At 41.0% G+C, this 27,299-nt stretch overlaps 2 protein-coding genes and 1 pseudogene across 3 annotated transcripts in view; 1 reads left to right on the plus strand and 2 right to left on the minus strand.

Annotated features, from left to right (window-relative positions):
- Positions 1-27,299, plus strand: part of LOC309848753 (uncharacterized protein) — a 339,042-nt gene that overhangs the window by 9,928 nt on the left and 301,815 nt on the right. The window lies entirely within an intron of this gene.
- Positions 4,740-11,477, minus strand: LOC309848896 (ras-like protein family member 11A pseudogene; annotated as a pseudogene). Its single transcript has 3 exons — positions 11,460-11,477; positions 8,427-8,576; positions 4,740-5,304 (listed from the first exon to the last, which is right to left on the minus strand). The product of its transcript is annotated as a ras-like protein family member 11A pseudogene (transcript).
- LOC309848897 (uncharacterized protein) overlaps positions 20,285-27,299 on the minus strand; it is a 55,759-nt gene continuing 48,744 nt past the window's right edge. The window contains exons 11-13 of the mRNA XM_082700935.1: positions 24,361-24,608; positions 22,945-23,144; positions 20,285-20,365 (exon numbers count right to left, since the gene is read on the minus strand). Coding sequence (XP_082557061.1) covers positions 20,300-20,365; positions 22,945-23,144; positions 24,361-24,608 — 514 coding nt within the window. The 3' untranslated portion in view covers positions 20,285-20,299. The remainder of the gene's footprint in view (positions 20,366-22,944; positions 23,145-24,360; positions 24,609-27,299) is intronic.

Genomic DNA, 27,299 nt, shown 5'->3' on the forward strand with positions numbered 1-27,299 from the left:
GAGAAACCACTTTGCACGTCTGCTTAAAACCTCACTGTGTTCCATAAGAGGTTATGTTCTGGGTTGAAAGAGATACACCATTCTGTTCAGTCGTTGGCCCCGCCGTGGAGAGAACACTCAGAGGCAGGAGCTAGCAAGAAAGGTTCGCACGGGAGGGAAGAACAGCTCCCTTCCGGAACGCTGTCAAGTGTTCTGTTAAGGGTTTTCAGGACACTGTCCCCGGGTTGGGGGGTGGGGTGAGGGGTGTTAGGATTACCTTAAACTGACAGATGACAATGCCGCAGCTCAGAGAGGTTAAGTACCTTGTCCAAAGCGACACAGCCAACGATTAGCAGAGCTGGGATGGCGCTGATCCCTCCGCCCTTCTCCAGAGCAGGGGGGCTTCAGAGCCAAGTCACTGGGGAAACAGGCTACATCCAGTCCTGGAGTTTTCTTCTTTATGGTGCTCTGCTTCTTTCCAGAGAAGGCAGAGTTTCGGAAGTTTGCTGTGATTCCCAGTGCTCCAAGAGAGTCCCTCGGACAAAGCGCAGGTACTGGTACATGCAGACATCAGTGTCACCAAGGGGTTGAGGCGAACCCCTAGCTCACTTCTTTCTTTTTTTTTTAAGATTTTATTTATTTATTTATTTATTTATTTATTTATTTGACAGAGAGAGAGATCACAAGTAGGCAGAGAGTCAGGCAGAGAGAGGAGGAAGCAGGCTCCCCACTGAGCAGAGAGCCTGACGGGGGTCTCCATCCCAATACCCCGAGATCATGACCCTAGCTGAAAGCAGAGCCTTTAACCCCCTGAGCGACCCAGCCACCCCCTATCATGCCTTTCTTATTGAGTGTCAAGATAGCTTAAGACTCATTTTAACAAAGTCTTTAAAAATACCCCACCTTTTGGAGACATATCAAATGGTAAGAAAAAATTATTAATCATACAAAATATCATCACATTGTACATCTAAATCTGTAATATTGCATAGTGAGAAGTAGAAATTACAACACATGCACAGAACAAAAAAGCTATTCGAGCCCCAAGTTCATGACTAAACAGTCATCTTGTCTATTCCATTTGCTCTATTGTTTGCTGCTGCCTTCCACAGCTATTTATTTTAATCCAGTCCTCTAAAGAGATATTAATAAACTTTAGAACTTCCGTTGTGCCCTTTGCCTCGACACAAGCAAAACAAGTTTATTTTCTTATGCTATGATAGATTGATTTTCCCATTATTCGAGTTTGCTTTTCATGAGGGGCATGGGAGGCACAGAATGTTGCAGAATGTACTATTTAGCCATTTAGGTTTCATCTGTATCTCCGGGACCACACCACATAGGCATGCTAATTAAATCGTGCTGCAATTTCAGAACAGAATTCTAACGAAGCCTCGACCAGAAGGAGGATGAGCGGCGGCTGTGGAGATGGAGACAGGGGTGGGGGGGGTAGGGTGGTCTCAGAAACAGAGGCAGGAGGTGGCGGAGGGGGCACAGACGGAGGAGGGGCCGTGAGGATGGAGAGGACACTGGGGACGACACTGCAGAGGGAAGGTGAAACTGTGATAAAGATCTGGGGATAATCTTACCACCTGCCCACCTTTCCAATCTCCTGCCCAATGAGCTGTGACCCACCCAGGGCTCTGATGGCTCTGCCCACCCCACTTCTGCAGGAAGGGGAAGTGGGCTCAGAGCTAAGCTTCCTCAAAGGGCTTCCTCAGCATCCAGTCAAGCCCAAATCCTCAGACCCTCTTTCCTACCAGCAAATCTGACAGCTTTCCACCCTAACTGCCTCCTGATAACTCCAGGCTCCCCTCCCCCATCTCCAGGGCCACTATCCCAGGGCTCCTTCCAGATGCATCCCACGCACCTCACCCCCATCAGCAGGAGGCCTGGGGAACGGGCACTGGGGTCCTTCTGACACCAGAGCTCCAGTATGTATGTTGGGTCTGTTCTGGGGACCAGAAATAAAGGAAGCTTTGAGGCCCCGGGAGGAGATCAGTTATTTGTGATGCTGAGGACAGGAAAAAATACCATGGGGAGTGCTTTCCGCTTGACCTTCCAGCCTGCCTGAGCCCCAAGAGGCTGCTACCCCCTTTAGAACTGCCCTGTGACTCATCTTTTGACCCTTCTGGTCCCCACTGTGCTCCCCGCTGGAGAGCTCAAGGGTACTTCCTGTCCTTACCATTCTCACTTGGAACTTCATCACAGGCTGCCTTGGGACATCTCTCATATTGTTCTTTTTAGCTTTTCCATGATGACTTTTCCCATGGGATGTTCAAAACTCTTTCCCATGGGATGTCTGATCTCCACTCCTTAGAGGAAAAGGAGCCCTGGGCACTGGGTGGCAGTCTGGGCATGCTGGGGGTGTGGCAATGATTGGGTCAGCCTGTTGCTTCCTGTCCTCTCCTGCGAAGTTAAGATGTACGGTAACAGAAGATACTGATGATAGAACTGCTTTTGTTTTGAGGAAGAAGAATTAGGCACTCTTTCAAAGATAATAGATTCAAAATCGTATTTTTCCTTAATTATTTGGACATTGCTTTAAACGTGAATTATCTCATTTTTGTAATCCTTTATGCCATTTTGCACAGTACACACTCATCAACCATAGGGAAGAATGGTGTTAACAGCATGAACATGGACACAGGAGTCCTTGGAAGGTGGGGGTAATGGTCCACAATGGCCAGAAGCTAGATATGTGTCATTTCCTCTCTGTCACTGCTCTTCAAGTACTTTAACTACTCAGAGTATCTCGTCCTTGTTCTGCAGATGTGACAAGTTGTTTCATGCAACCTCCTGTTACTGTCCCTTGGCACCAAAAAATAACGTATTCAGCTATCATATTATTCATTGAATATTTACTGGAAACCTACCACTCGGTGCAAGCACTAGGCCGGAAGCCTAAGTACAAAGTCATGAAATGCAGCTACAGGGGCACCTGGGTGGCTCAGTCATTAAGTGTCTGCCTTTGGATCAGGTCATGATCCCAGGATCCTGGGATCGAGACCCACACTGGGCTCTTTGCTCGATGGGATGCCTGGTTTTCCCTCTCCAACTCCCCTTGCTTGTGCTCCCTCTCCCATTATGTCTCTGTCAAATAAATAAATAAAATCTTAAAAAAAAAAAAAAAGAATGAAGTGCAGTTACAGCCACAAGCAGTGGTCCTTCCACCAGGGGTGACAACTAGCTCTGTGACATGGGTAAAGTGTCCCAGAAATGCTGCAGGTGTAGAAGAGGCCTCAGAGTGGGCAGCCCGGGGGCTGAACAGAGCATATGACTTGGGTCCTGAAAAATGAGTTAGTGATCTTTTAGGAGATAAAAATATTGCAGGCACAGGGAATAGTTCCGGCGAAGGCAGGAAGGCCCGCAAGAACCTGGCATATATGGAGAATAGCAGACTGTTCTGCTGAATGGGCCTTCAGCCCCACTGTGTGAGGTGGTGTGTAAACCTGTGTGAGTGTGTGTGTTGGAGGGGATGATAAGGCTGGAGAGGTGGTCAAGAATCTTTTAGTTTTTAAGATTTTATTTATTTATTTGACAGAGAGAGAGAGAGAAAGATTAACAGCAAGAGAGGGAATACAAGCAGGGGGAGTGGGAGAGGGAGAAGCAGGCTTCCCGCTGAGCAGGGAGCCCAATGCAGGACTCAATCCCAGGACCCTGGGATCATGATCTAAGCTGAAGGCAGACGCTTAACCAGAGCCACCCAGGCACTCTGAGGTAGTAAAGAATCTTGATGCCATGCCTCATTTATATTTTATCTGGAGGCTAAGGGGAACACAGCTGAGGTTTTTCAGCCTATGGAAATAAATGATTAGGGTTGGTTTTCGTCAGGTTGTTCTGGTGTAAAGAAAGAATTAGAAGGGTGTCAGTCCAGAGGCCAAGAAACCGGTCTCACCTCCACTTGCCTGCCAGTCTAGGCAAGAGAGCTGTACAGGCCTGGACTCTGGCAGAGTGATGCTTCAGAGAAAAACAGGAGAGAGAATTGATCGGATTCGAGGGTCAGGGAGAAAGAGCAGGAAGGAGAAATTGGGGGTGGGGGAGGGGAGAAGGAACACAGAGAGAGGGAGAATCTTAAGCAGGTTCCATGCCCAGCACGGAGCCCAATACAGGTTCTAATGTGGGGCTCAATCCCATGACCCTGAAATGATGACCGGAGCCAAAATCAAGAGTCCGACTCTTAAGGGACTGAGCCACCCCGGCACCCCGGGAAGGAGAATGTTTAAGCAACTCTAGGTAGGGTGTACTTACTGACATGAGGAATTTCTGTTTTCTAATGCAGGTAGAGAGGGTAGACTTCCATTTGCACCATAAATAAAACAGCCATTCATGTTTCCAACTTGTTAACACCAGCATACTATGAACCCCTTTCCTTGAAAATCACATGGTATCAATTTCATGCCAGTAGCAAAGTGCCCTAGTTGACAGACATCCTGCAGTTGCTCAAATCTTTTCTCCTCCACATTCTTTCTTCCACAACAGATTCCCTCTACATCAGCCCCCCCTAGTACCACAAGACACTGAGAGGAGTTCAGACTGAGGGCAAGCATGGAGCCATTCTGGGCTCTAGTGCAAGTCTGATTTCTATAAAAAGGCATTTAGAAAACAAGGAGCAATGTTGCCATTTTGCCTTTAATGGAAAAGTGGCTAGTGGTTACAGTAAAAAAAAAATCATTTTATTTTAAAAAAATCTCTACCAACTTCTAGGTAATCACTGGGTTTTCAGAAATACATGTATACTTGAAAAACAATAGTCTGTATAAAAATAAACTTTGAATGTGCAATTAAAAAGGGAGGTGCCCTGTCCTTTTCAGCTGCACAAATGCACAGTAAAAAGGAGGCAAGTTGGTGTGAGATGGGTTTACCCCAGTGCAGAGGGGGATTTCAAACAGACAGAGCCTGTTTGAAGCGCCTCTTGAGGTCTTGCATGTTGGGAGAGCGCGGCCGGGGAATGATGGAGGCCCTCCTCCTCTCCCCGCTGAGGCTGTGCAGCTTGCTCACCTCTTTACAGAGATGCTGAAACACATCACAGGCGTCCTCATAGTTTTCACTGGTGGAAATTTCAAGGAACAGGCTGCCGAGTTCATTGGCCAGTTGAATGCCATCATGCGTTTGCAACTGACGGGCATGGAGAAGGTCTCCCTTGTTGCCCATGATGATAACAGGGGCCCTAGAGTCAGGGTGGACCTTCCGGATGTGGTGGTAAAGGGGGCAGATGGACTGGTAGCTGTCGTAGTCTGTGATGGAGTAGACCAACAGAAAGCCCTCTGCCCACTGCACGCACTTGGACAGGGAATCAACTACTTGGGTCAGGTTGTCTTGGACCTGAGAAAGATCAAAATGAGTCTGGATCAAGGAAGCCCTCAGTGGGAGAGGACTCAAAATAACATAAGAAAAATGCTTGTAAAAACGCATTCAAAAGAGAAATCTTAAATACAGTTTGTAGATGCTACCTAACTTCTGCAGGAGGAGGCTTTGGATGCAGGAAGAGCAAGCTCTCTGCCTGGGTTATTTTATGGCTGTTGCCAATGCATTATTCTTAAACCCCCGCTTGGCGGATATTCTGTGGCAAGCCCTGGCTGACTGCAGAATGACTTCACTGAGAACTTTCAAAGAAGAATGGCACAATCTTTAGGGAACTGAAAATAAAACTTTGAAAATAAGCCAAGATAAATATCTTGGCTCTCCCATCAAAAAACTAAGCTCTAAGACCCTACACGAATCCATTTCCCTTTCAGTTTGTAGAATCTCTTAATCTAACACCTATTTCCTCTCCCAGGGCCTGAGCTTTGATAGAGGAAAGAGGCTGCATGAGGCTGGCTGAGGACTTTGAGGGGTGAAGAGCCCAAGCTCTGGAGAGAGTGTCCTGGGTGTGAACCTCTGTCAACCTTTTCCAGCTACTTGACTGTCGGCAAGTTTCTTAATCTTTCTAAGACTTAGTTATCTCGTGCATCAAACAGGAATAACAATGACAACACTTACCTTACAGGGCTATTAAGATTCAATACTACAATCCCAAGCACTTAGCATTGTGCCTGGCAGCTCTCACATCCATTCATCAAATATTTACTGAGACCTTACTCTGAACACAAGGCACTGTTACGGCGGCTGCCAGGAATGTACAGTAAATGCAACAGGCCCCCCACCCCCACCCTTTCACGGAGTTTGCATAAATATCGTGTTAGGTAGACATAAGTGCTGCAGAGGAAGAATAGAGCAGAGTCATCTAATGACAGGACTGGACTCAAGGGGTGTGTGTGGAATGGATGCTCAGAGCCAGCTGTCATCTCCGTGTGTTGAACTGGATGACTCTGGTCTGGTCCTTGTCATTAGAGTAACAAAACAGAGCTATCAGCGGCGAGATGGTCAAAGGGATGCTTCAGTCGAGATCTGGCTGGTACATGCCCAGTTAGTAAACAAGTATTTCAGTCTCTGTGGGCCACACAGCCTCTGTCACAGTGACTGAACACTGCCACTGGGGCTCACAGGCAGCCACGGAGGGGTTGCAAACGGAAGAATGCAGCCACGTTCCAGGGAGACTTGATTTATGAGAGAGGACAAAGATTGGGTTTGGAGCTGACCTCTGGTCAAGATCATGTCCATCACAATAAACATGAATCACATTATCTGATCTCCCAAGACTCACTTTAATCTTCCATCATAATAAGCAGGAGTTCCCAAGATGATGGTTTTAATGAAGAAAGGCTGATTGGTGTGGTTCTCTTCATATCCACCAACAATACTAAAGCCCCAACTTCCCAAGTAGCTTCTTCAAAAAACAATATCATGGCAGCTATGAAGGGCACTATCACAAACACAAAAGGTCAAGAAAAAATTAGTGGGGCGGCTTTTATCGCCTGTTCACCTTTGCTTCATTCCATCCTTACCCTTATCGCTGCTGGGAAACAAAAAAGGGCTATTTTATTTCCTTCTGAACACATTATTCTGACAGCCCATTTTCCAGCACAGACTCAGTCCTAAGTAGACTGGAATTTGTCCAACACTGTCCCGTCTTCTTTTCCCAAATGAACACACACACACACACACACACACACACACACACACACAGAGCTAAACACACCTGGTTACAAGTCACACCACAGAAAGTCGTATAAAATGGTTCTGTGCCTGCATTTTCTCTTTGCACTGTCAACAATGTCCTCAATTTGGATATCCATCTGTATCTACAGAGTTTGTATCTACAAAAAGGTGGTACACAAGGGATCTAGTCCTGCTAATCTCAGCACTCAAATAAAAGAAACATAGAAAATGTTCTCTCTTCTTCATCTATGTGAGGAGTTATTTGTTGTTTTTTCCTCCTTCACTTACAATGCACTCATTTTAAGGGAGATTGATTGACAAAATAGAGAACTCAATCTAGAAAACACTAATGAAAATCATCTTTCTTTCTCCATACAGCTTTTTTTTTTTTTTTTTTTTTTTTTTACTTTTTTTAACCAGGGACTCTGAAATGCTTCAGTTAAAATGCCACTGTCAGTTGGCAAATGTGACATCAGAACTCAATTAATAAAAACTTAAAAATAGAAGAAAACCCCACCTAAGGGATACAGAAAAAATATCTCCTTGTAAGATCGAAGTATTTTTCATTTTTAGATGAAACTGGACCTAGTCATCTAAGGTAAGGTTTCCTGTTTTTAATCTATTAAAAAGACTTCTTAATAAAGCCAATTCTGTAAGCGATATATGAAATGTTAGAACTTTTAATCTGGTCCAGTTTCTTAGCTCACCAATAAGAAAGGACTTTTATTTTTTTTTTTTAAGATTTTATTTATTTATTTGACAGAGGGAGATCACAAGTAGGCAGAGAGGCAGGCAGAAAGAGAGAGAGGAAGAAGCAGGCTCCCCGCTGAGCAGAGAGCCCGATGTGGGACTCGATCCCAGGACCCTGAGATCATGACCTGAGCCGAAGGCAGCAGCTTAACCCACTGAGCCACCCAGGCGCCCAAGAAAGGACTTTTAAAAAGTCTTCTGGCATAGAGCAGGGTCCCAGGGTCCCCTGGTATTTTAGAGATGATATAGGTTATTTTCATTATTCTGAATCTTCTGCAAAAAACAAACAACAAAACAGCACAACACAAAATAAATAATTGTTTTGTCTGGTACACCACCAGCCAACTGCAGAGAAAGACCCTCCCTTTTGAGAAAGAGCAGAGCTGCTACCCTGTGTGGTGTGCGACCTGCTGGAAAGAGCCGCCGGTACCCACAGAGCAGTGGCCCTCCCAATACCTGGTTGTGTATACCGGTCTGCACACAACACACGAACCCCAGGAGTCCACAGAATAGTGACCTTAGACTGAGAGACACTCTTTCGATACAGGCAGACCCCCCAAATAGATTTCATTATCCCGTGTACTGTTCATCTGAAATATCATTGTTCTTCGTGATTCACCTGAAAATGCTCCGAACAAAAGCGGTAAAGAGCTTACTTCAGAGCTGGCCCGGAACACCAGGTAACAAGAACTAAAGGAGCGCCAGCACGGCCTGGCCACCAGCAGTGGTGTGCGCACGCTCAGCCCCTGCTCGGCCGAGGAGACCACTTCTCCCCCACTGGTGTGGGACCGGGCCTTTCTGACATGCTGGGTTTCAAGTGACAGGTCAGTGTATCAGGCTGAGTACTCCAGAGGATAAATGAGTTCCCTCTGCTGGCTGACCCCTCACCATTAGGTAGAACGGCCATGGTTTCATAGCAATCATTCCAATCTATGCCTACAGGGCCCTGAGATACAAATTCTGTTACTGTTTCAGGCCTTTTTGGTCTTTTTCACTACGACAAGGACAAGTCAGTAAGTTAGATGATAGACAAATGAATTCCATTCATCCTGGTTTTTTCTGCTATTCTTTACGTGAAAGTACTTTTAATACATATATATATATATTAAAAGTATATATATATATATAAAGTGATATATATATATATCACATAGCACTATACAAATGCTAGTTATTACAAATTACATCCGAATGAAGCTTGATGTCTCAGAAACTGGCATTCTTATTGTTTATTTTTATTTAAAAAAATCAGTCATTTTCCTACTTGGCTCAGAATCAGAATGTTTCATCATAGTTCAGTTTTAGGATTCCTCTAAAGTGATCTAGAAACAAAGACAGTAATACACATTCTTCCAACTTCAATACTGAAGTATATACAACACTCATCAGGAGCTGAAACACTTTCATGACCAGACAATGACCAACTACAGAATGTCCTGGTGGGTGACAGTCCCGAAGGTGGTGAGAAGACCTACTCTCGGACACCAATGATTTGGCTGAAAGAGTCTCTCATGTCCAATAAAAACTGAGTTTTAACATCCTGCTTTTTTAGAGAGAGTTAACAAGATTAAGAAAAGGGTTTTAGAAAAGCTTCTCAAAAGGCCCCACACTTTGACCTGTTTTTTTCTGGTGAAAAATGCACACGAAGTCTAAGCATGTACACGTGTGGTAAATGACAGCTTTTCTAAAGCAAGAGCATGAACATCCAAATCTCATGGCTGGTCCACTTGAGAACCTTCTTAATAGTCATGGACAGAATGGCTTTATTCATTTTTATAAACAGATACACCAAGTCTTTTTAGCTTAGTTCTTACTATTAAATTTACCTTTAATAAGGTAAATGGTTTATTTTTTAAGAATGTTTTAATTTTTTAAAAATTTTTAAAAAAATCTTTTTTACAAACTCATGGCCCAGAGATCAAGACCTGAGCTGAGATCCAGAGTTGGATGCTTAACCAACTGAGCCACCTAGATGTCCCTTAAATTTATCTTTTAAAATATAATAACCTAAGAAAAAAAATACCCTTTTCTTCTATAACTTGATATGCCATTGCCACTTTCATCTGTGACAAGGACCTTCCCCCCTCACACCCTGGACGAATGAATTTACTGTGTTCCATACTGAGAAATGTTGTCACTACAATTATTCCATGAAACTGCTGAAACGCTGTCAGTACCTTGGAAGCCCAAGCCACATGACCCACAACAGGGACCAGCTGGAGTCCTACTCTTTCTCGCTGAAGGTGCCTGGCTGCTCTTCGGTAGCCTGGGCTGCCTCCTCGACAATATGGACCTCAAATGCCTTCAGGACAACAGCAGGGGACGGCGCTGGCTTTTAGCATTGCCATGGCCTCACTGTGACTTCAATTGGTCAAATCAATGCCATTGATATTCAGCAATATATCACCTGTCCAAAGGAATAAACAAGAAAATGAGATGAGCTCCCAAGTCATTATCTTCCCTATACATCCTGTTATTTGTAATTTTTTCACATCTCTGTCATTCTTACTATATCAAGGGAAAAATCCAATTCATGGAAAATATTCCAAAACAACTCAAAACTTTAAGATAATTTCATCAAATATAGGAAAAAATGTGGCTTGAGGCACTGTGATTCAACTGGAAGTCCAAGTCATTAGACCTCATTTTGCTAATGTGCAGGACCTGGGCATGTTCATTTCTCTTCTTTGGGCTTCAGTAATTTCTATAGTTCTTTCCTGCTCAAAAATTATTTGATCTTTTGCTCTTAGATATGAATTTTTAACATATCCTGTTTTAGAGTTACACAGTTTTATAGATAAAGATAGTCCTACAGAGTTTGCTCAGTGTGAATGTATCGGAATACTTAAAGAGAAGAGATCCTTGGGTCTACACAAAGAAATGAAACTTGTGATTTGAGCATCTTTTGCTTAAGGAAGAAAAAAAAGTGCTTGTTGCCCTGCCAAGAAAAAAAAAAAAAAAAAAGGGCAACGAGGATTATATAAAAGGTTAGGAAGGAAAAGATGAGTGTTCTATTTTTTAGAGGGTTTTTTCCAACATGAAATAATGCAATGATCCAAATAAACATTAGAAAATAACGGAAAGGGTACCTGGATGGCTCAGTGGGTTAAAGCCTCTGCCTGCAGCTCAGGTCATGATCCCAGGTCCTAAGATCAGGCTCTGCTCAGCCGGAAGCCTGCTTCCCCCCCAACCCCTCGCCTGCCTCTCTGCCAACTTGTAATCTCTATCTCTGAAATAAATAAATAAAATCTTTTTTAAAAAAGAACAGAAACATCATCAAACTGCAGCAATTTTCCTTCCCATCAGGCATTTTTCTAACCTTACAGAGAGGTTTTACACTTATATATGGAAGGGACATTTAAAAAAATTTTTTTAAAGATTTTATTTATTTATTTGATAGAGAGAGATCACAAGTAGATGGAGAGGCAGGTAGAGAGAGAGAGAGAGATGGAAGCAGGCTCCCTGCTGAGCAGAGAGCCCGATGCGGGACTCGATCCCAGGACCTTGAGATCATGACCTGAGCCGAAGGCAGCAGCTTAACCCACTGAGCCACCCAGGTGCCCTAAAATATTTTTTAAAAATCATATTTAATAGAAAATTTGGGGAATATTTGTTATTTTTTCAAACATGAGTTGCATGCAGGGAGAAGATGGGAAGAGTTTCACTGTTCCCAGCCCTTCCTATCTTACCTCTTTTGATGCGGCCATCACGTGCCAGACAGCCATGAGCTGGCACACTGGTTACAAAGATGGGCAGTTCACCACTCTTGCTTCCTCTGCCCCCTGCCACTGTCATTCCCAGGGACTCATGTGGTTCCTTCTTTACATTAATGTGTTTTTCTTGGCATGTAACACACTGGGTAAGATCCTAACAATTGAGAAGAAAATTTATTGGAAAATAAATAATACATCGCTGAAATAAAGTAAGGAAACTGAAGGAAAAAATACCATGGCAATGATAAAGTCACTGTTAAAATCAATTACTGTAGAAATAATACACAGTTCTTCATGGTACAAAATGACACCGAACACTGGGGATCACAATGTCAGACTTTGGACGGCTGTATTTTCATATGACTATGTATGGAACAGAAAAAACTCAAGACTGTTGATATATGGAAGTCAAAATAGGGCCAATTCTACAAAAGTAAATAATGCATTTGAGTTTTAAGATTCTGAAGACAAGCTAATCAATTTTATTTCTCTCTCTCTCCTCTATTCTTTGAAAGAAATGTTGACAGAATAGTACAAAAGTAAAGTGCAGATTTTGTTAACTGACAGAAAAAAGCTATAGATCTATCTTCTGTTTCTTACTTATGAGAATGCTCGGTCATGAAACGGGTGCAAACTGATCTTCACAACCTTTACAGAAAGCTATAAGGATATGAAATAACTGAATTTTTGAAAAAGTTAAGGAAGAGAAAAAATTTCAAACAAACTGTTTCTCAGGAAAAAGCAATTTTTACCGATATTTATTGTTTCTATTTATTACCAATATTTATTGACATTCCTAGAAGAAAAGCAAAATTTAAAACATCACCTTTTTAAAATTAGAATGCTATAAAAAACAAGGTATACCTATGCAATATTAATATTAAAATAGCAATAGTAACTAACATTTATTGAAGATTTACTATGTGTAAAGCAAATGGCTTCACATGTATTATTTCATTTTAATGGTTTCATTAAATTTCATTACAATGGTCCTGAGTGTAAATCCTATGGTTGGCCCCATTTTATAAACAAGGGAATAGCCTTATTAGAAAGGTCATGTAATTTGCTCCAAATTATATTGCTATGCATGATCACACTGGGATTTGAAGTGATTCAAGTTAAAAAAAATACACATATATACACTTAGTGTATATACATAAACATGTATTCATATGTAGTTGTGTATGTTCATACAGCATGATGCTATATGCATCCACACTACAAGGGTGCTATCCCATTAAGTGTAATAATGGAAGCTAATATCTCAAAAGGTTCCTTAACGCATATACTATAAGAGCATACTGTAGATAACAAGATAACTATTACCACGACTAACAATATCAACAGTAGAACTAGATGAATTCTTTTGCTAGAACTGTAACATTTCCTTTAGTGACACTGCTTCAGAGCGGACAGGTACGATGTGTCAGTCAAGCCCTGGACCTGCAGGGTTGTCTGCTCTTCTCTGCTCCTGAAACCCACACTCTGAAATTTTCTTGAGGGCACTACTTAAATAGCCTAGAGTTCCTTGAGTTTTTACCTCATAGAAAACCTGTAAACGTCTACAGGTGGTATCATAGTATATGACATCTATGTTCGCATCCTTCAAAACTGGGCAAGACCCACGTTATTATGAAGACAATCCAGGTAAACTCAGCTGGGAGCATACTGACTTCAACGCTCGTGTCTGTCAGGTTTTGAGTCAATCAGAGGTGGTTGTTTTATTCCTCGATATGGCTGAGATGTATGCATTTTAGCCAAACTTCACAGATTACTCTTGGTATACTTCATGGAAACTTCTAAGGGCTTAACACTGTATGAATGTTTCCAAGCAGCTACGCAGAGGCTTAGTAATAGAATAATGTGTGCTTTAATTTTTAACAATGATTATCCTCTGAACAGGTTGTTTTGATGAATTTGTATTTGTTTTCCCTAGGAGACCGTTATTTTTTTAAATTAGGATTTGACATCACAAATGCTGTATGTTAATGGTAAATTGTTAAATTAATGCTTAAAATTACATTTCATGTGGCTGTTCTAACAATCAGGTTTACAGAGCACCTAGAGTAAGAATTCAGCATTGTTATTGAAAACACCACCACTTAAAATTAAGGAATAGAAACTAGTAAAAAGAAAAATATATGTGCCCAAAACAAACAAAAGGACATAAATAGTCCTCTATATGGATGCTGAAATGGTTAAGTAGTTCTTAAAACAGTCTTAAAATTGTAGTGTTGTCTTTGAGCACCCATATTTCAACTTTCTGTAGAATTCATGGATTCAGTTACCAACTTTTGCCTTAATTATGATTCTTTAGGAAAATGTATATATATGTAACTTGTAAAGCAAGGACCAGCGATATGAACAACTCCTATTCAAATTCCTTTTTGAAACAATAACTGCTTTTCGTAGTCATCATTGTGAAAGCAAAATTATCGGTTCCCTTCACACATTTTGTTTTCTGTTCAAAAATAAGAATAAGTTTGTGCTTATAATTTCTTAAAAGTTTTAACTGACCAACGACCAGTGACAAGTCTATACTTCAGCTCAGAATACCAGATAAACCTGATGGGCCAAAAATACTTGTGCCTTTAAATGATGCTTCCTTGGGCTCCTGTGACATTACAGAGTTATTCTCTCAAATTGTACTTACATTAAGAAGCCACTTTAAGCTAAACATGCGTTTCTCAAGTCATTCTCCTTAAGTAAAATTAAATTGCTTTGCTAAATAAAAACTTATTTACTGGTCTACTTAAAAACTATAGGAAGTAAAAACAAACAGACAAAAAACTATAGGAAGTTTCCTATGTGTGATTTTCACACAGTTGGTAAATAGCATCGTTTTAAAAATTCTGGCCTATCACAAGTTGAGTTCTGATGAAAGATCAAATGAAGTAAATAATACTGAGAACACAGTAAAGTGCCACTGTTTTTTGATTTCTACTGATTTCTGCATCTAAAGTGAGACAGCATCAGAATTTTTGGCACAGATAAATGACCTAGGAATATATTTTAAAAGCGCTTAAATATGAAAGATGCAGCAAAAAGCTCAACATTCGGGAATTTAAAATGATCTAGGGTAGTATTCCTATGAACTGTAACATAAAAAGAAATGCTTTATGTGTTTTGCATGTACGTATCAGAAAGTATGATTTATGCTTCATATTCACATAGGGAATTCTGTTGTTGTAGGCAAACTGCCCAACCGCTAAGTATGGACTTGTTGGTCATTGTCTTTTTTTCAGTTACATAACCTCCTGTTACAACTGAATGAGCAAACCAAGATAAATCCCACTTTCAAGCAGGACCAAATAAAGAAGTCTTTCTAGAAGATCAAACACTTCTCATCAATCTGGCAGAGGGACCTTCTTACTAAGAAACCACCCCTACTGGCTGAGGAACAGACTGTACAGGGACTCTCAAGGTAGCCAAACACACATTCCACACCCCCAAACACCTTGTGTTCACCTTTTCCAACAGAGTAACAGCACTCATTTAAATCTTACCAGTTTGTAACAAGGATTCCCTGAGGGCAGATGAATGAAAACATGCAAACTCGAGGCCTCACCTTGTGTGAACTGGGACTGTTGTGGTACAGCCGCTGTGCATGGTGCTGGCTGCTACTCTGAGCTCCTGCGTCCTGGACAGGGTTACCAGGCTGGGATTTTTCCAGCCTAGCAATTGTTAAATCCACCCTCTCGCCACTAGCCTGGAGAAAACACACATATATAACCACCAGTCATTAATGATGCTTCTCACTTAAAAAAATTATAGGGAGGGTCATTTTCAATGCACTTATCATGGCTGTATCAGAGCCTCACCTGAGTGGGGACTGCAGGCCCCTGTTGGGGGTGGGGCAGACGAGGGAGTTCATTTCAGGAGCTAATACTTTAAAACTTCTGTAGGTAAAAGAGCCACACACAGACCTCTTGGGTAAGCCTTCCCTAACCCTGGAAATACCAAGGACATAACCAAAGCAAAGCCTAGGTTCTGATCTCCCCATGATTTCTTGAAGGGTAACTGTATTTTTATACTTCCCTCCCCTGCAAAACTGGCCTTGGCACTGAGAGAAAGAGAGCAAAGAAGATTAAAGGATGAACGGATTCCAAACTGGATTACAATTCTTTGTGATTTCTGAAATAAATTCCAAGATGGCTACTTTGAGAGTGATAATCAATGAAACTACGTGTAGCTCTGTTTCCACACACTACAGCTTCGAATCGAAAATAGGGATCAGCTTAAACAGTCCTGAAAAGAATGATAACAAAGGTCCTGTAAATCAGGATTAGTATTTATATACATTACAAATTGTGTGCGTAATTTTAGAGGTGATGACAACCACGTTGAATTTAGAGGTCCATTATCTGTATTTATAGATCTAGATCTGAAACACAGATTCACATCTATTACACTTTTTAAAGCTATTTTATCTTTGCTTTTAACGTACAGGCCTGGTCTACTTGATGCTGATTCTTGGTCATGACTACAACTTTCCAAGTTTACTATCATTTCTATGGGAAAATTTGACAGCCTGCTTTCAAGAAGGTGTGGTGGAAAGTAGAACCCTCCCCCATGACTGCAGTCAGTAATGTTAAGAAAGCACTCCAGTTTCAGTTCTCAAGTTGGAAAAGGAGTGAAAACCATAATTTTAAAAAAAGATTTTATTTATTTGAGAGTGAAAGCGAGAGAGCAGGGTGGTGGGGCAAAGGAAGAGGGAGAAGCCGACTCCTTGCAGGGCAGAGAGCCCGATGTAGGATCTGAGCCAAAGGCAGATGCTGAACCGCGGAGCCAAAACATTAAGATGTTTTTCACAAAGAAACAAATTGAGCAATATATTATATTTGGTATCATATATAAGTATCTGTATCCAATTTTTTTAAACATCTAGTCTGGGACAAGAGACCAATGCCTGAATCTCCCTCCTAATGCAAGATGGCTACGGGTGTGTGTGTTCCCATAGTTATAATGAACCAAAAATTTGTGAAAAAGAGTAACTTAAATGGGATTTAAATTTGGGTTTTCTTACACAGTAGCTTAAATCATTGTAACTCAATTCTGTTTACTATATACATTTCTCAGTGACTATCAACCTACCTTAATTCCTGATCCTTGATTATGTTACTGCTTGGTTTCCTTTATGTCAAAGTGTTTTCTTGTGCTTACTTAAAACAGAACAAAACAAAACACCATACACATCTTTGTTTCACCCCTATCTCTGTAGGAGATACACATAACATTAAATGCTCTGGTAGGTTATAGAACCAGAAGGTCTGTTCTGGATGATTTTCTACTTTTTCTATCTTATTTAAAAAAAAAAAAAAATTAAAGCTGTTTTCTTTTTTAAAAGATTTATTTATTTATTTATTTATTTGACAGAAAGCAAGAGAAAGAACACAAGCAGGGGGAGTGGGAGAGGGAGAAGCAGATTCCTGGCTGAGCAGAGAGCCCCGATGTGAGACTAGATGCCAGGACCCTGGGATCATGCCTGAGCTGAAGGCAGATGCTTAATGACTGAGCCACCCAGGTGCCCCTCTACTTTACCTATTTTAATGCTCTTATTGAAAAATTTTTTTCTCTAATAATAACCATCTTTACTTCACAGGGCTACTGTAAGAACACAAGTTATGATGTGTCTGAAATGCTCTGAATGCTTTATAAAAAAGGCACTATAGAGATAATGAGTTATTCTCAATAAAAGTTGACTTTCCCCACTTGTATGGAGCTGAAGCAGAGAGTGAAAGTTACAAAAGCAGAGAAGTCACAACTTTGGAACCACAGCTCCTTCAAGCTTTGCTTGTCTCACCTGTTAAATGTGGACATAAACGTGTTTTTTATGTGTGGGCTTAGGTGGAGCCCATGGAGCAAATGAAAAACCCATGTGCAAAAATAGAGCCTTCACTCTATAAAGAGCAAGGCTAAATGTTCACAGGGATACAGTTTTCCGGACAGGATTTTATCTGTAATGATAAAATCATCTCTTGTGCATTTGGAAGGATTTGGGGAGCCATGTTTGATTTCCCCCATGAAATATCAAATATCCCTCAGGTTCTCATGTTACGAAAACATCGACATAAAGGCTGAGCACGTGGAATGAATATCCGCGTGTACCTGAATGATCTGGGCGGCAAGCTCAGGGGTTCCGAGCTTCAGGTCGTGTCCATTGATGGCGAGCACTCGGTCGTTGCTGCTCAGCCTTCCATCCTGTGCAGCCAGGCCCCCTTCCAACAGATCAAGGATAAAAACTCCTGGCTCATCGGTCCTTCGAATGAATTTAATGCCAAGTTGTTCACCAGAGTCCTGTTTGTGAAGGACCACGTGGAAGACCTCTTCCCGGGAAGAGCTACAGTTGAAGTGGTTGTAGGTCCGGCCCCCAAAGCACCGCTCTCGCGGCACGGTCAGGTGCAGCGTGGAACAGGGCTGGCAAAGGGCGGCTCTGGCATAGTAGTGAGACACATTGCTGGTGTTACAGTTGTTGACCTGGAAGAAAAGAATTATGACCGAGGTGGGACAATCTTTTATCCTCTCAACTGGTAAACATTTATATGCCATTTCCAAAAGAAACTGACTTTGGAAAATGACATACAGTCATTATTTACAAAGAAAAGCCCTCTGAAGATGTTTTAAAATGCACAGTTCCTAAGCTTCACTCACAATGACTAGCACGAAGTAGAGAATGGCAGTTAGGATCTCAGGCTTCAGCGAGGGTGCTGAATCAGAGTCCCTGGTCCTGCCAGTAGCGGGATGTCTGAGGGTGTCCCCTGAGTGGTGAGATGGGTTTACTCTCCGCTTCACGGGACCAGGAGGAGAATGCAGAGACAGCAGCAGCATGTGGCAAGTGCCAACAAAATACTAGTTCTAGTTGAACAGAAACTGAAGATCTACTGGATTGATGTGGCTTTTCCAAATGAAAAACACTTACGCTGGAAAAAATACACCAAGTTTTAATCTAAGAAAAGGGACACAGTCCAGATACACAATCTGATCTCAGATCAGTCATTTTTACTTTAAAGAAAAGCAGGTAATTACAGTTTCACTCTGTTGAGCACTCAAGTGTAACATCTATCTAATACAACAGGCTTAACTCAGTACTCACAGAACATTTACTTACTAAACCTTATGGCCCTGAAAGGAGTATAGTGACTGATCCTGGGACAGGAACAGGACTAAGAAAATACACCCAGCTTCAGTTATTCACCTAGTCAGAGGAAGAGGTTGGCACAATTCTGAGTATTTATCACAATTAGAATTCCTCTCCTCATCAGTCTGCACCAACAGCAAGCAGATATGGACATTCTCTTGGATGCATTATGTGGCAGGCTCTGGGTTAGGTGCTTGTGATTACCCAAACCCTTCAATCTTTTTCACGTGAGTCTATCTTAAGGAAAGCCTTCCCCCTTCCTACCCATCTCGGGTTGACAGTTTTGAGCACCACTAATTTGAATTTTATTGATTCGGGCCTGTGGACATCTTTTAAAATTCAGGCATCAAATGTCATAGATCTCACACATAAACTTGCTCTTCTCCCAACTTTGCAACATCTGTGCATTTGGTTGCCATCCAGATCCTTGATGAAAAAGTTGAGTAACATAGGGTCAAGAATAGAACTTTAAGGCAGCTTCTAAAAAACCAGCCTGACGTGGATTTGTTAGTCAAAGCTCATCATTTCTGGTTATTCAGCTAAAAAGCCACTTATCTCTAGGTTCTTATTTTTCCGTCTTAAATTCACATCTATCACAAATGACTTTACAAACATCTGGCTGGAATCCAGCGCTAGCCACGTGCGAGTATGTAGCCTCACACCATCTTCGGGATGTGGGTTGTGGAATATCTTACAATCAGAGATTTTCCCTTCACAAATGTGTGGTTGTCAGTGAAACACAGAGAAAGCAGAGGCCAAATAAAATACTGTTGCTAGATGTTGTAGAAATAGCACCACCAGAGTAAACTTTACCACATCTTTAGCTAAACATATTTTGTACCAATGCAGTCAAGACACGACTGCAATTATTTTCCTTCAAAACCAAAAGTGAATAAATCACTGATGACTCAGATTGCACTGTAAATTCGTACTCTTAATCATGTTCTGAAATTTGTATTATTTTTAATAGTAATATTGATGTAATCTCTTACACTATTTTATTCTTCAAACCGCTCAAAATGCTGCACTGTGAAAGGCCCTGAGGGTATATGGTTCTCCTTTTCAAATAGGTTATTTAATAGAATAACATGGATGTGTGGGTATATATATAAAACATACACACACACATATGCACATATATAATCAGTGTGGGGAAACCAAAGGCACACACTGTTACTACATCTAGTTTGCTAAACTAAAAGCACAGGCTAGCTAGCCCTTTGGTCTGTAAATAAACCATCTTAACCACTCTAAGGTCTTTTCAAATTGGCTCACGGTATTATTTATGCAGCTCACAAAAAGTGGAAGATAACCAGGTAGTAAAAATATACTAAGGAGCCTTCTTTCCAAGTGTTTCCTTTTGAATGGACATAAATACTACTCTGTATTTGGGCAAGTAGTGTGGCTTTACTTATTGGCTCCAGCATACCAGTCAAAGGCCAATGAGAAGTCAGGCCCACAAGAGGAAAGACCCTTTGTGATTTCAATAATCAGGTTATGTGCTCATAGTTTTTGTATCAATTTGAAATCATTAAACTGCATTTAAGATTGCCATTATTAGGGTTATTAATATGTATGCCTCATAAACAATAATAATGCACTGGAATGTCTACAATGCTGATTTATAGCTTTGAGTTATTTCCCCAAATTATAGCCAGTATTTCAGATAATTAGATTTTTATTTGAGGTATACAGATTCAGTTATGTTATTAAACAATTCTCCAAAGCAGACCAGTAAAAAAGCCTGTAGATGAAATATTTTAGCAAGCAAAACCCTATAGCAAACAAAACTATATATTAAATATATTTTTATACATTTTTATATTTTTTGCTAATATATTAGCAAACTATATGTTAAATACATTAGTAAATCTGAGGTTACAGATTTCACCTCAATTATACTCAAAGAAATGCAAATAAGAACAAAGCATTTGTTTTTACCTTTAAAATTTAGAAAAAGCATGAGAAATATGTAAAATGAAAATATGTAAAAAATATGAAATATGTAAAATATGTAAAAAGAAAAATATGTAAAAAATTTAATATCCAAAGCTGGCACACTGCTGGTAGCAAAGAGCAAAAGATGAAAATAAATGTATACTCAATTATAGCTAGAAAGGCCAGAAGTGGAGAAGTAAAGAACACTGTGTAAGCTGCAGAAAAGGGCAATCTGGTTCTTTTTCTCTTGGCCACAAAGGTGTCAAAATGTCAAAACCAGCTACAAGAGTTCCTCCATGGAGAATCAATTTAGGAGCTGGGGTAGAAGGAATACAGGGTAAGGTGTCCAGAGAGCTGTGCCAACCTCATGCAACCAGAGTACTACTAATATCATAAAAGGACAGCAAACACAGGAATGCGGTAAATAGCTAGCTATGGTAGGATCAGAAACTGGATTTTACATAAACTGGATTAGTTATGCTTCCTGTATTCTCCTATTTCCTCTCCGGATTTAGTCAAGAACAAAACACTGGAAGTTCAGTCTGTGTCAGCCAGGCCAAGTGCAATGAAGGAGGGGTTTAGGGCCCAAGTGTCAAAGTGGAAATCACAAACTACAAGAGGCAGAATACGGATGGGCGTGGAAACCAAAGCCAGGAACCCCCAGTGGAAAGGTCAATCCTTGCTGCTCTTGGAGCCTAGTTTGTCTGTCTTCCCCTCTGGACATTTCTCTTGAAGAACTAAAAATCCTAGAGGTTCTAAGTTTGGTTTTAATGAAGAAGACAGCTATTCCCAACAGGATATCATAACCAAACCCACTCTTTTATTGACTCAGCAATGGGTCCTGGGTACCAACTCCAGGTACAGCACTGTGAGAAGCCTGTCCCACAGTACGTACTAATGGCGGCTGCCATCCCCAAAGGAGGACACTGAATTTGAATAACTCTCTGTGACCAATTATGTATTAAGTGGTGAAGAGAAGGAATGTCTTCAGCACTTAGTGTGAGAAGAGGTCTGAATGGGTGAAAATGGCAGGGCAGGGCTTTCTGGATGAAGGTGGGGAAGCTGTAGCACAATGGGGACAGGCTGGAACGTGGAGGGAAGCAAGGAGACTGCTATGTCTGGCTTTTCTGCTACATTATACATTCTATGAGGGCAGGGGTTGCTTTTTGCTCTTAATTATACCCTCAGCACTGACCACCATGCCTATGATGTTTCAGTAATACACCGATGGCTACAGCTGAAAGAAAAAGCAAGGGTGAAGGCTGAGGGGACAGGTTGTGTAAGAGTCCACAGAGGACCCGGACTGTTAGATTAATCAGTATGGACTTGATTCTCTGGTCCAGTCTTCCCAGGGAAAGCAGAGTCACAGATGAATTAACCTGACAATGGTCGTACCGGATTTCAGAGCAGAGTAGGAAGGCGGGGTATTGATTCTACTGGGTTAGACGTGAAGCAGTGAAGGCACAGACCAGAGAGGTGGCAAGGAAAAGGGAAGGGGTGAATACCAACAGACCGTGGGGAAGGACCCAGCAGTGAAATCGAGGAGGCAAGACTCCTTGAGCTTGGGTTCCTAGAAGACATCTTTTCTCATTCATGCCTATTTCTTCTCTCCTAAATATCCATTCTTTTAGCTTCAAGTACCACTTACACTAGTATGGGTCATGTATCCAGGTCAATTTTCACATACACTCTAGAATTCACATGAACAGTGGAATTCTGGCCATCTCATGCTCATCAGTATGCCCTCTAACACAGTATCATCTTGCCCAAAGCTAGTTCGTTTGTTGGAGTAGCTATTTCTCTTTAAAGAGAAGAGGGAGAGGGTAGCACCAAGGATTAGTACAGAGTCAGGCTGTTTGTGGACAAGAGTGCATTTGAGAGCCAACAAGAGGTGGTCATGATTTCTGAATTCTATCTTAAATTCAATGCTATAAGTTTTAAGTAACTTGTGCTGTGTGACCTGTCTTTTCTAGAGTATAGTAATCCATGTAGAGAAGGATGAATCAGACAACGAAGGTAACTGATGGATGGTACCCTGGGACTAGGGATACAGACAATGGGACAAGAGAATTTAGCAGTGAAGGTGGCCCCAAAATAGCCAACCATGGAGACCAAGCCAGGAGGAATCCAGCTGGCCTGGAGAGCCACGCACTGAGGCACATGCGGGATCAAATTTAAGATGGGCGTAAAAATACATTCCATGAGTTTGGGGGAAATCGGAGAAATTACAGATAAATTCTCATCTGTTTTTGCATAAAAAAAAAAACAGTAAAACTTACCTTTTTATAAGCCAGATTCCACAGTACCATAATTTCCTAAGTTTTAAATTGATGAATAAGAGCAACAAAAGAGGCAAGTTAACAAAATAATTTAAAAAATTGATACCTGAAGAATTGGGTCTCCAGCAAGAAGTCTTCCATCTTTGGCGATCACCCCATGCCGACAGACTTCCTGGATAACAATGTTGATCAGTGGCCTTTCATTGCCTCCCACAATGCTAATTCCTAGCTGAATATAAAGATCAGCCCGGTGAATTTCAATTGTAGTAATAATGCATTCCGGAAAACTAACCGGCTGCTGCGTAGCTGCCAAGTTAAAAATGAGAGGGAGAAAAATAGAAAGAAAAACGTTTTATATTTTGATTATCTTCACGTAAGTTATCGTCTATCATTAGTGATGACCTTATGTTAATAGATGATTCATAACAAAGCAATACCACGGGATAAGAAAAACAGAATGACCAAAACACCAATAGATAAGATTAGCAATCACACTTCCTCTTCAAAAGGTGAATAATCAACAAATAACTACTATGCATCAGATCACTAGGGACCACATAGTGATCTGATAAAGAAATATACAGACAATATCATCTTGTCCTAATTGATCAGAGAAACTCTGACCCATGAAACAGCTGTAAACAGTGCAAGGCAGTACATATGAAATAAAAAAGACAAACTCTGTGACATACAATCACCGTAGTGGTTGACAAAATAACCACATTAAGCAAGAAGAGGAGGGTCTTGATCTGAGCAGTAGGAGATAGAAGAATTGTTATAGCCATGGCTGGGAAAAATGGGATTTGTAGAAAAATTGGAATTTTCATAAGAGATAAACCTATTTAAAAGTAAGACAAAGGGCCAACTACAAAGATATGCCCAAGATCTATGACTAGAGGTTTTCTGCCTGTTTCCTGGTGGGTCATGTAGACAGATCAGTGGCTGCTACCAGAGGACAGCAATAGTCAGACACATGGCCTTGGAAGTCAGATACATATATAGCGATTTCGTGGCTCTCAGACTTTGACCAATGACTCCCTGACTAAATTTCCTCATCATTAAAAAAAAGCCAGTATTCGTAGAAGCATTTAATAAGTTAATATATGTAAAGTGCCTGGCACAGTGCTGACACAGAATAAGCACGTAGGCTGAGGTATTATTTTTGTTCTTCTTGATGCTGTGGATTTCTTAATCAAGAAGCAATAGGCTTCAAAACAAACAAACAAAAGAAGCCTGCTGATGACCAGTGAATTTGTGGACTACAACAGAAGAGGGGGAGGGGGAAGCATAAGCCTCAAAGTAAAACTCGCTTTCTGTTTCTAAACAGCAAACTGTTAAGACTTGTACACTTAAAGGGTGAACATGTGATACGTGAAGCATATCTCAATAAAATTATTTGTTGAAGAGGAAAAACAACAACAACAACACCCCATGGAGGGAAAGTAATAGGGAGTACTGAGAAGAAAGGAAATATCTGATTTGAAAACAGATGAAAAGCAAAAGCAAGGTGAAGAGCACATACTGTCAGTGGCCGTGTTCTCCTCCAAGGCGGGGTTGTCCAGGCCAGGCTCCTCAGGCCACGGGGGCAGAGATGCTGATATCAAGCTGAGCTCAGCAGGTTCTGTGCCTGTCCCTGAACAGTCCATTTCGAGGGATAAAGTACCTGGAAGATCTATTACAGTGGTTCCATTTTCATTCTCAATCTCTGTCTGAGCTTTATCAGTTTTCCTCCTTTCTAGGGCAAGTCTCCGATGAAAAGCTCCAGGACATCTAGAGAGAGAGCATTAGGGGGTTCCCAGATGATTTGAAAGGAAAAATGATAGACAGCTTGTGCCCCAACAACAGAATAGCCACTGCTTCAATGCCAAACTCACCTAGAGGTAATCCACAAGTGGTATGTAATTCTGATTTTAACCTCTGCTCAAACTAAATTCCTACCACACTGTGTAGCAAACTTAAAACAGGCGTTGGCACAAATAGTGGCTTCGTGCATGTCTCAAAAAATACTTCAATAAAAACCTGTATTCGGATACATACTAGTCCCAGAAATACACCAGCACAGTTGACGGTACCCTGCAAATACTATTCTGAGATCCTGATTGCATAACCCCCTTTTCACAGGGATGGCTTAACTCCTTAACAGGAGTGGAAACAGCAGTCTTCTTCCACAATGTGCTCCTGCATCCAGACTTGGACCCTGAGTGACACTGTTCCTTTCCAATCTCAGGGCCAAGGGTACACATTCATTTATTAGTGAGAAGCAATACATGTGAGGCTCTGCCACTTGCAGAAAAGCAGAGCAAAGGCTCAAGAGGCTGCATATGGTGGGTGGTGGTCTTATGTCTAGGACTGCAGACTACGTTCAATGATAGTGTTTTTTAAAATCTCAAATTTCATGAAAAATCAAGTATAGGATAAATTTATTGAAAACTGGAAGCTATCCCTTAGCTGTAAAAGTAATGAATTTCCCCACACAAACTAAAGATAAGTTGTGGGTTTCAAGTTCTTGAAAAAGATTGCTATGGAATTTCTTTATCCAGCTTTTTCTCATTCCTGGTTTCCTCATCACCTTATTAAGAGGACAAAAGATTTCCCTCCTGCACTGTTGTGCTGCACTCCAGGAAATGTTCCTGCAAGGACCTGACAAGTCAAGTGGAATATTGTATCACTGAGAAAAATTATTTTTGTCAAGTAGATTGCATGAGAAATGCATTTTAAAACTATTTCATTCAATTAAAAAATGGTGACAAAAAGTGGATCATAAAACAATACTTGAGATTAAAACTATAGGGAAAGATTCAATTCCCCAAATGCATATCACACACTGGTATCCATATGCGTAACAGCCAGTCTTCGATGGAGAAACAGACTAGGAACAGGGTTTGGGAAGGAAACATAAGCAGAATGTGCACAGTTGGGAAAGAGCCTAGCTAACAACTACAAAATCCTAAAAACTAAGTAACTGAAAAGCCCCTCTTATCTTATCCAAGAATAAATTTTTTTTCTGTTCTTTCTTTCTTTCTTTTTTTTGTTTTTTTTTTTTTTTTTTGTCAGAGAGAGTGAGCACAGGCAGAGGCAGAAAAAGAAGCAGGCCTCCTGCTGAGCAAGGAGCCAGATGTGGGACTCAATCCCAGGACTCTGGGATCATGACCCGAGTGGAAGGCAGCCTCTTAACCAACTGAGCCACCCAGGTGTCCCCAAGAATAAATTTAAAACTGGAACCCTGAAGTTGTTAGGTAAAGAACCAGGTACACTTACATCCCAATGGAATAGCAAATTGCTAAGAGGGACTAAAGACAGGTATTTTGTGTGATATCACAGAGAACTATGGAAGAACGCATTCATCTAGCACTCAGGAAGGTTACAGAGGACTACGCAACACCCACCTTTAAACAGATGGGGAGCTGGGCACACAGAGACGGAACAACTAGCCAGGAGGAGACGATGAAAGACTTCAAACTACACAAGGGAGGCAAGAGTGTCAACAAAGAAAAAATGACATAGATTATAGCATAGAAAGAAAAAACAAGTACATATGAATGGCAAAAAACATGAGCCTCATTAACATTTATAACTAAGACAGAAGACTGGCAAGTCATCAGAATTTTTAATAGTTAAAAAGCTTAATATAATTTTTATTTAATGGATGACAGATTTTTAAAAACATATTTTTCTACCTTGCTTGCATGATATAGCAATTTAGCCAGCAAGTACTCTTAGGAAACAAACTAGTTAAGAGTATCAGCTCTTCCACTTATTGACAACCTCTTCCATTTATTAACAACCTCTCTGCCCATATTCTTCTTTATATAACAAAGATAAGATGGCCTAACTCATAGAGCTTTCAGGAAAACTAAATTGCTTAAAATACTCCCTCATAAATAATCAGAACTCAATACAAACTAGTGACTACTAGTATCATAGCAACTTAAAAGTACTCAAGCTAGGGCTCCTGGGTGTCAGTTGGTCAAGCGACTGCCTTCGGCTCAGGTCATGATCCTGAAACCCAAGACTGAGTCCTGCAACTCACTCCCTGCTCAGCAAGGGGTCAGCTTCTCCCTTTGACCCTCCCCCCTCTCATGCTCTCTTTCTCTCTCTCTCAAATAAATAAAATCTTTTTTTAAAAAGCACACATGCTATACAGTTTTCTTACAGTACATCTGTATCAAGTCTTATAACCTATAAGACTTAAATAAAACAAAACAAAACCCTACAATAAAGTTACTTTAAGTTAGTTTACCTGAGCAGTTTCTGTTTTCAACTTGTCAATACTGAGGGTGTTCCTCTGTAATCCACTGGCAGCCAGTGACAGAAGCTGTTTCAGAGCTTTAATATCTTCTTCTACTTTAAGCATGGCTTTTGAAGACATTCTACTAATTTCTTCTTGTACATGTTTCTGTTCCTTCACAAATTTCCTAAAAAGATACATAAAACTGAATTCCAAAAAATACACCTTTGGTT

The sequence above is a fragment of the Mustela nivalis genome, assembly GCF_964662115.1.
Source record: "Mustela nivalis genome assembly, chromosome: 15".
Lineage (NCBI taxonomy): Eukaryota > Metazoa > Chordata > Mammalia > Carnivora > Mustelidae > Mustela > Mustela nivalis.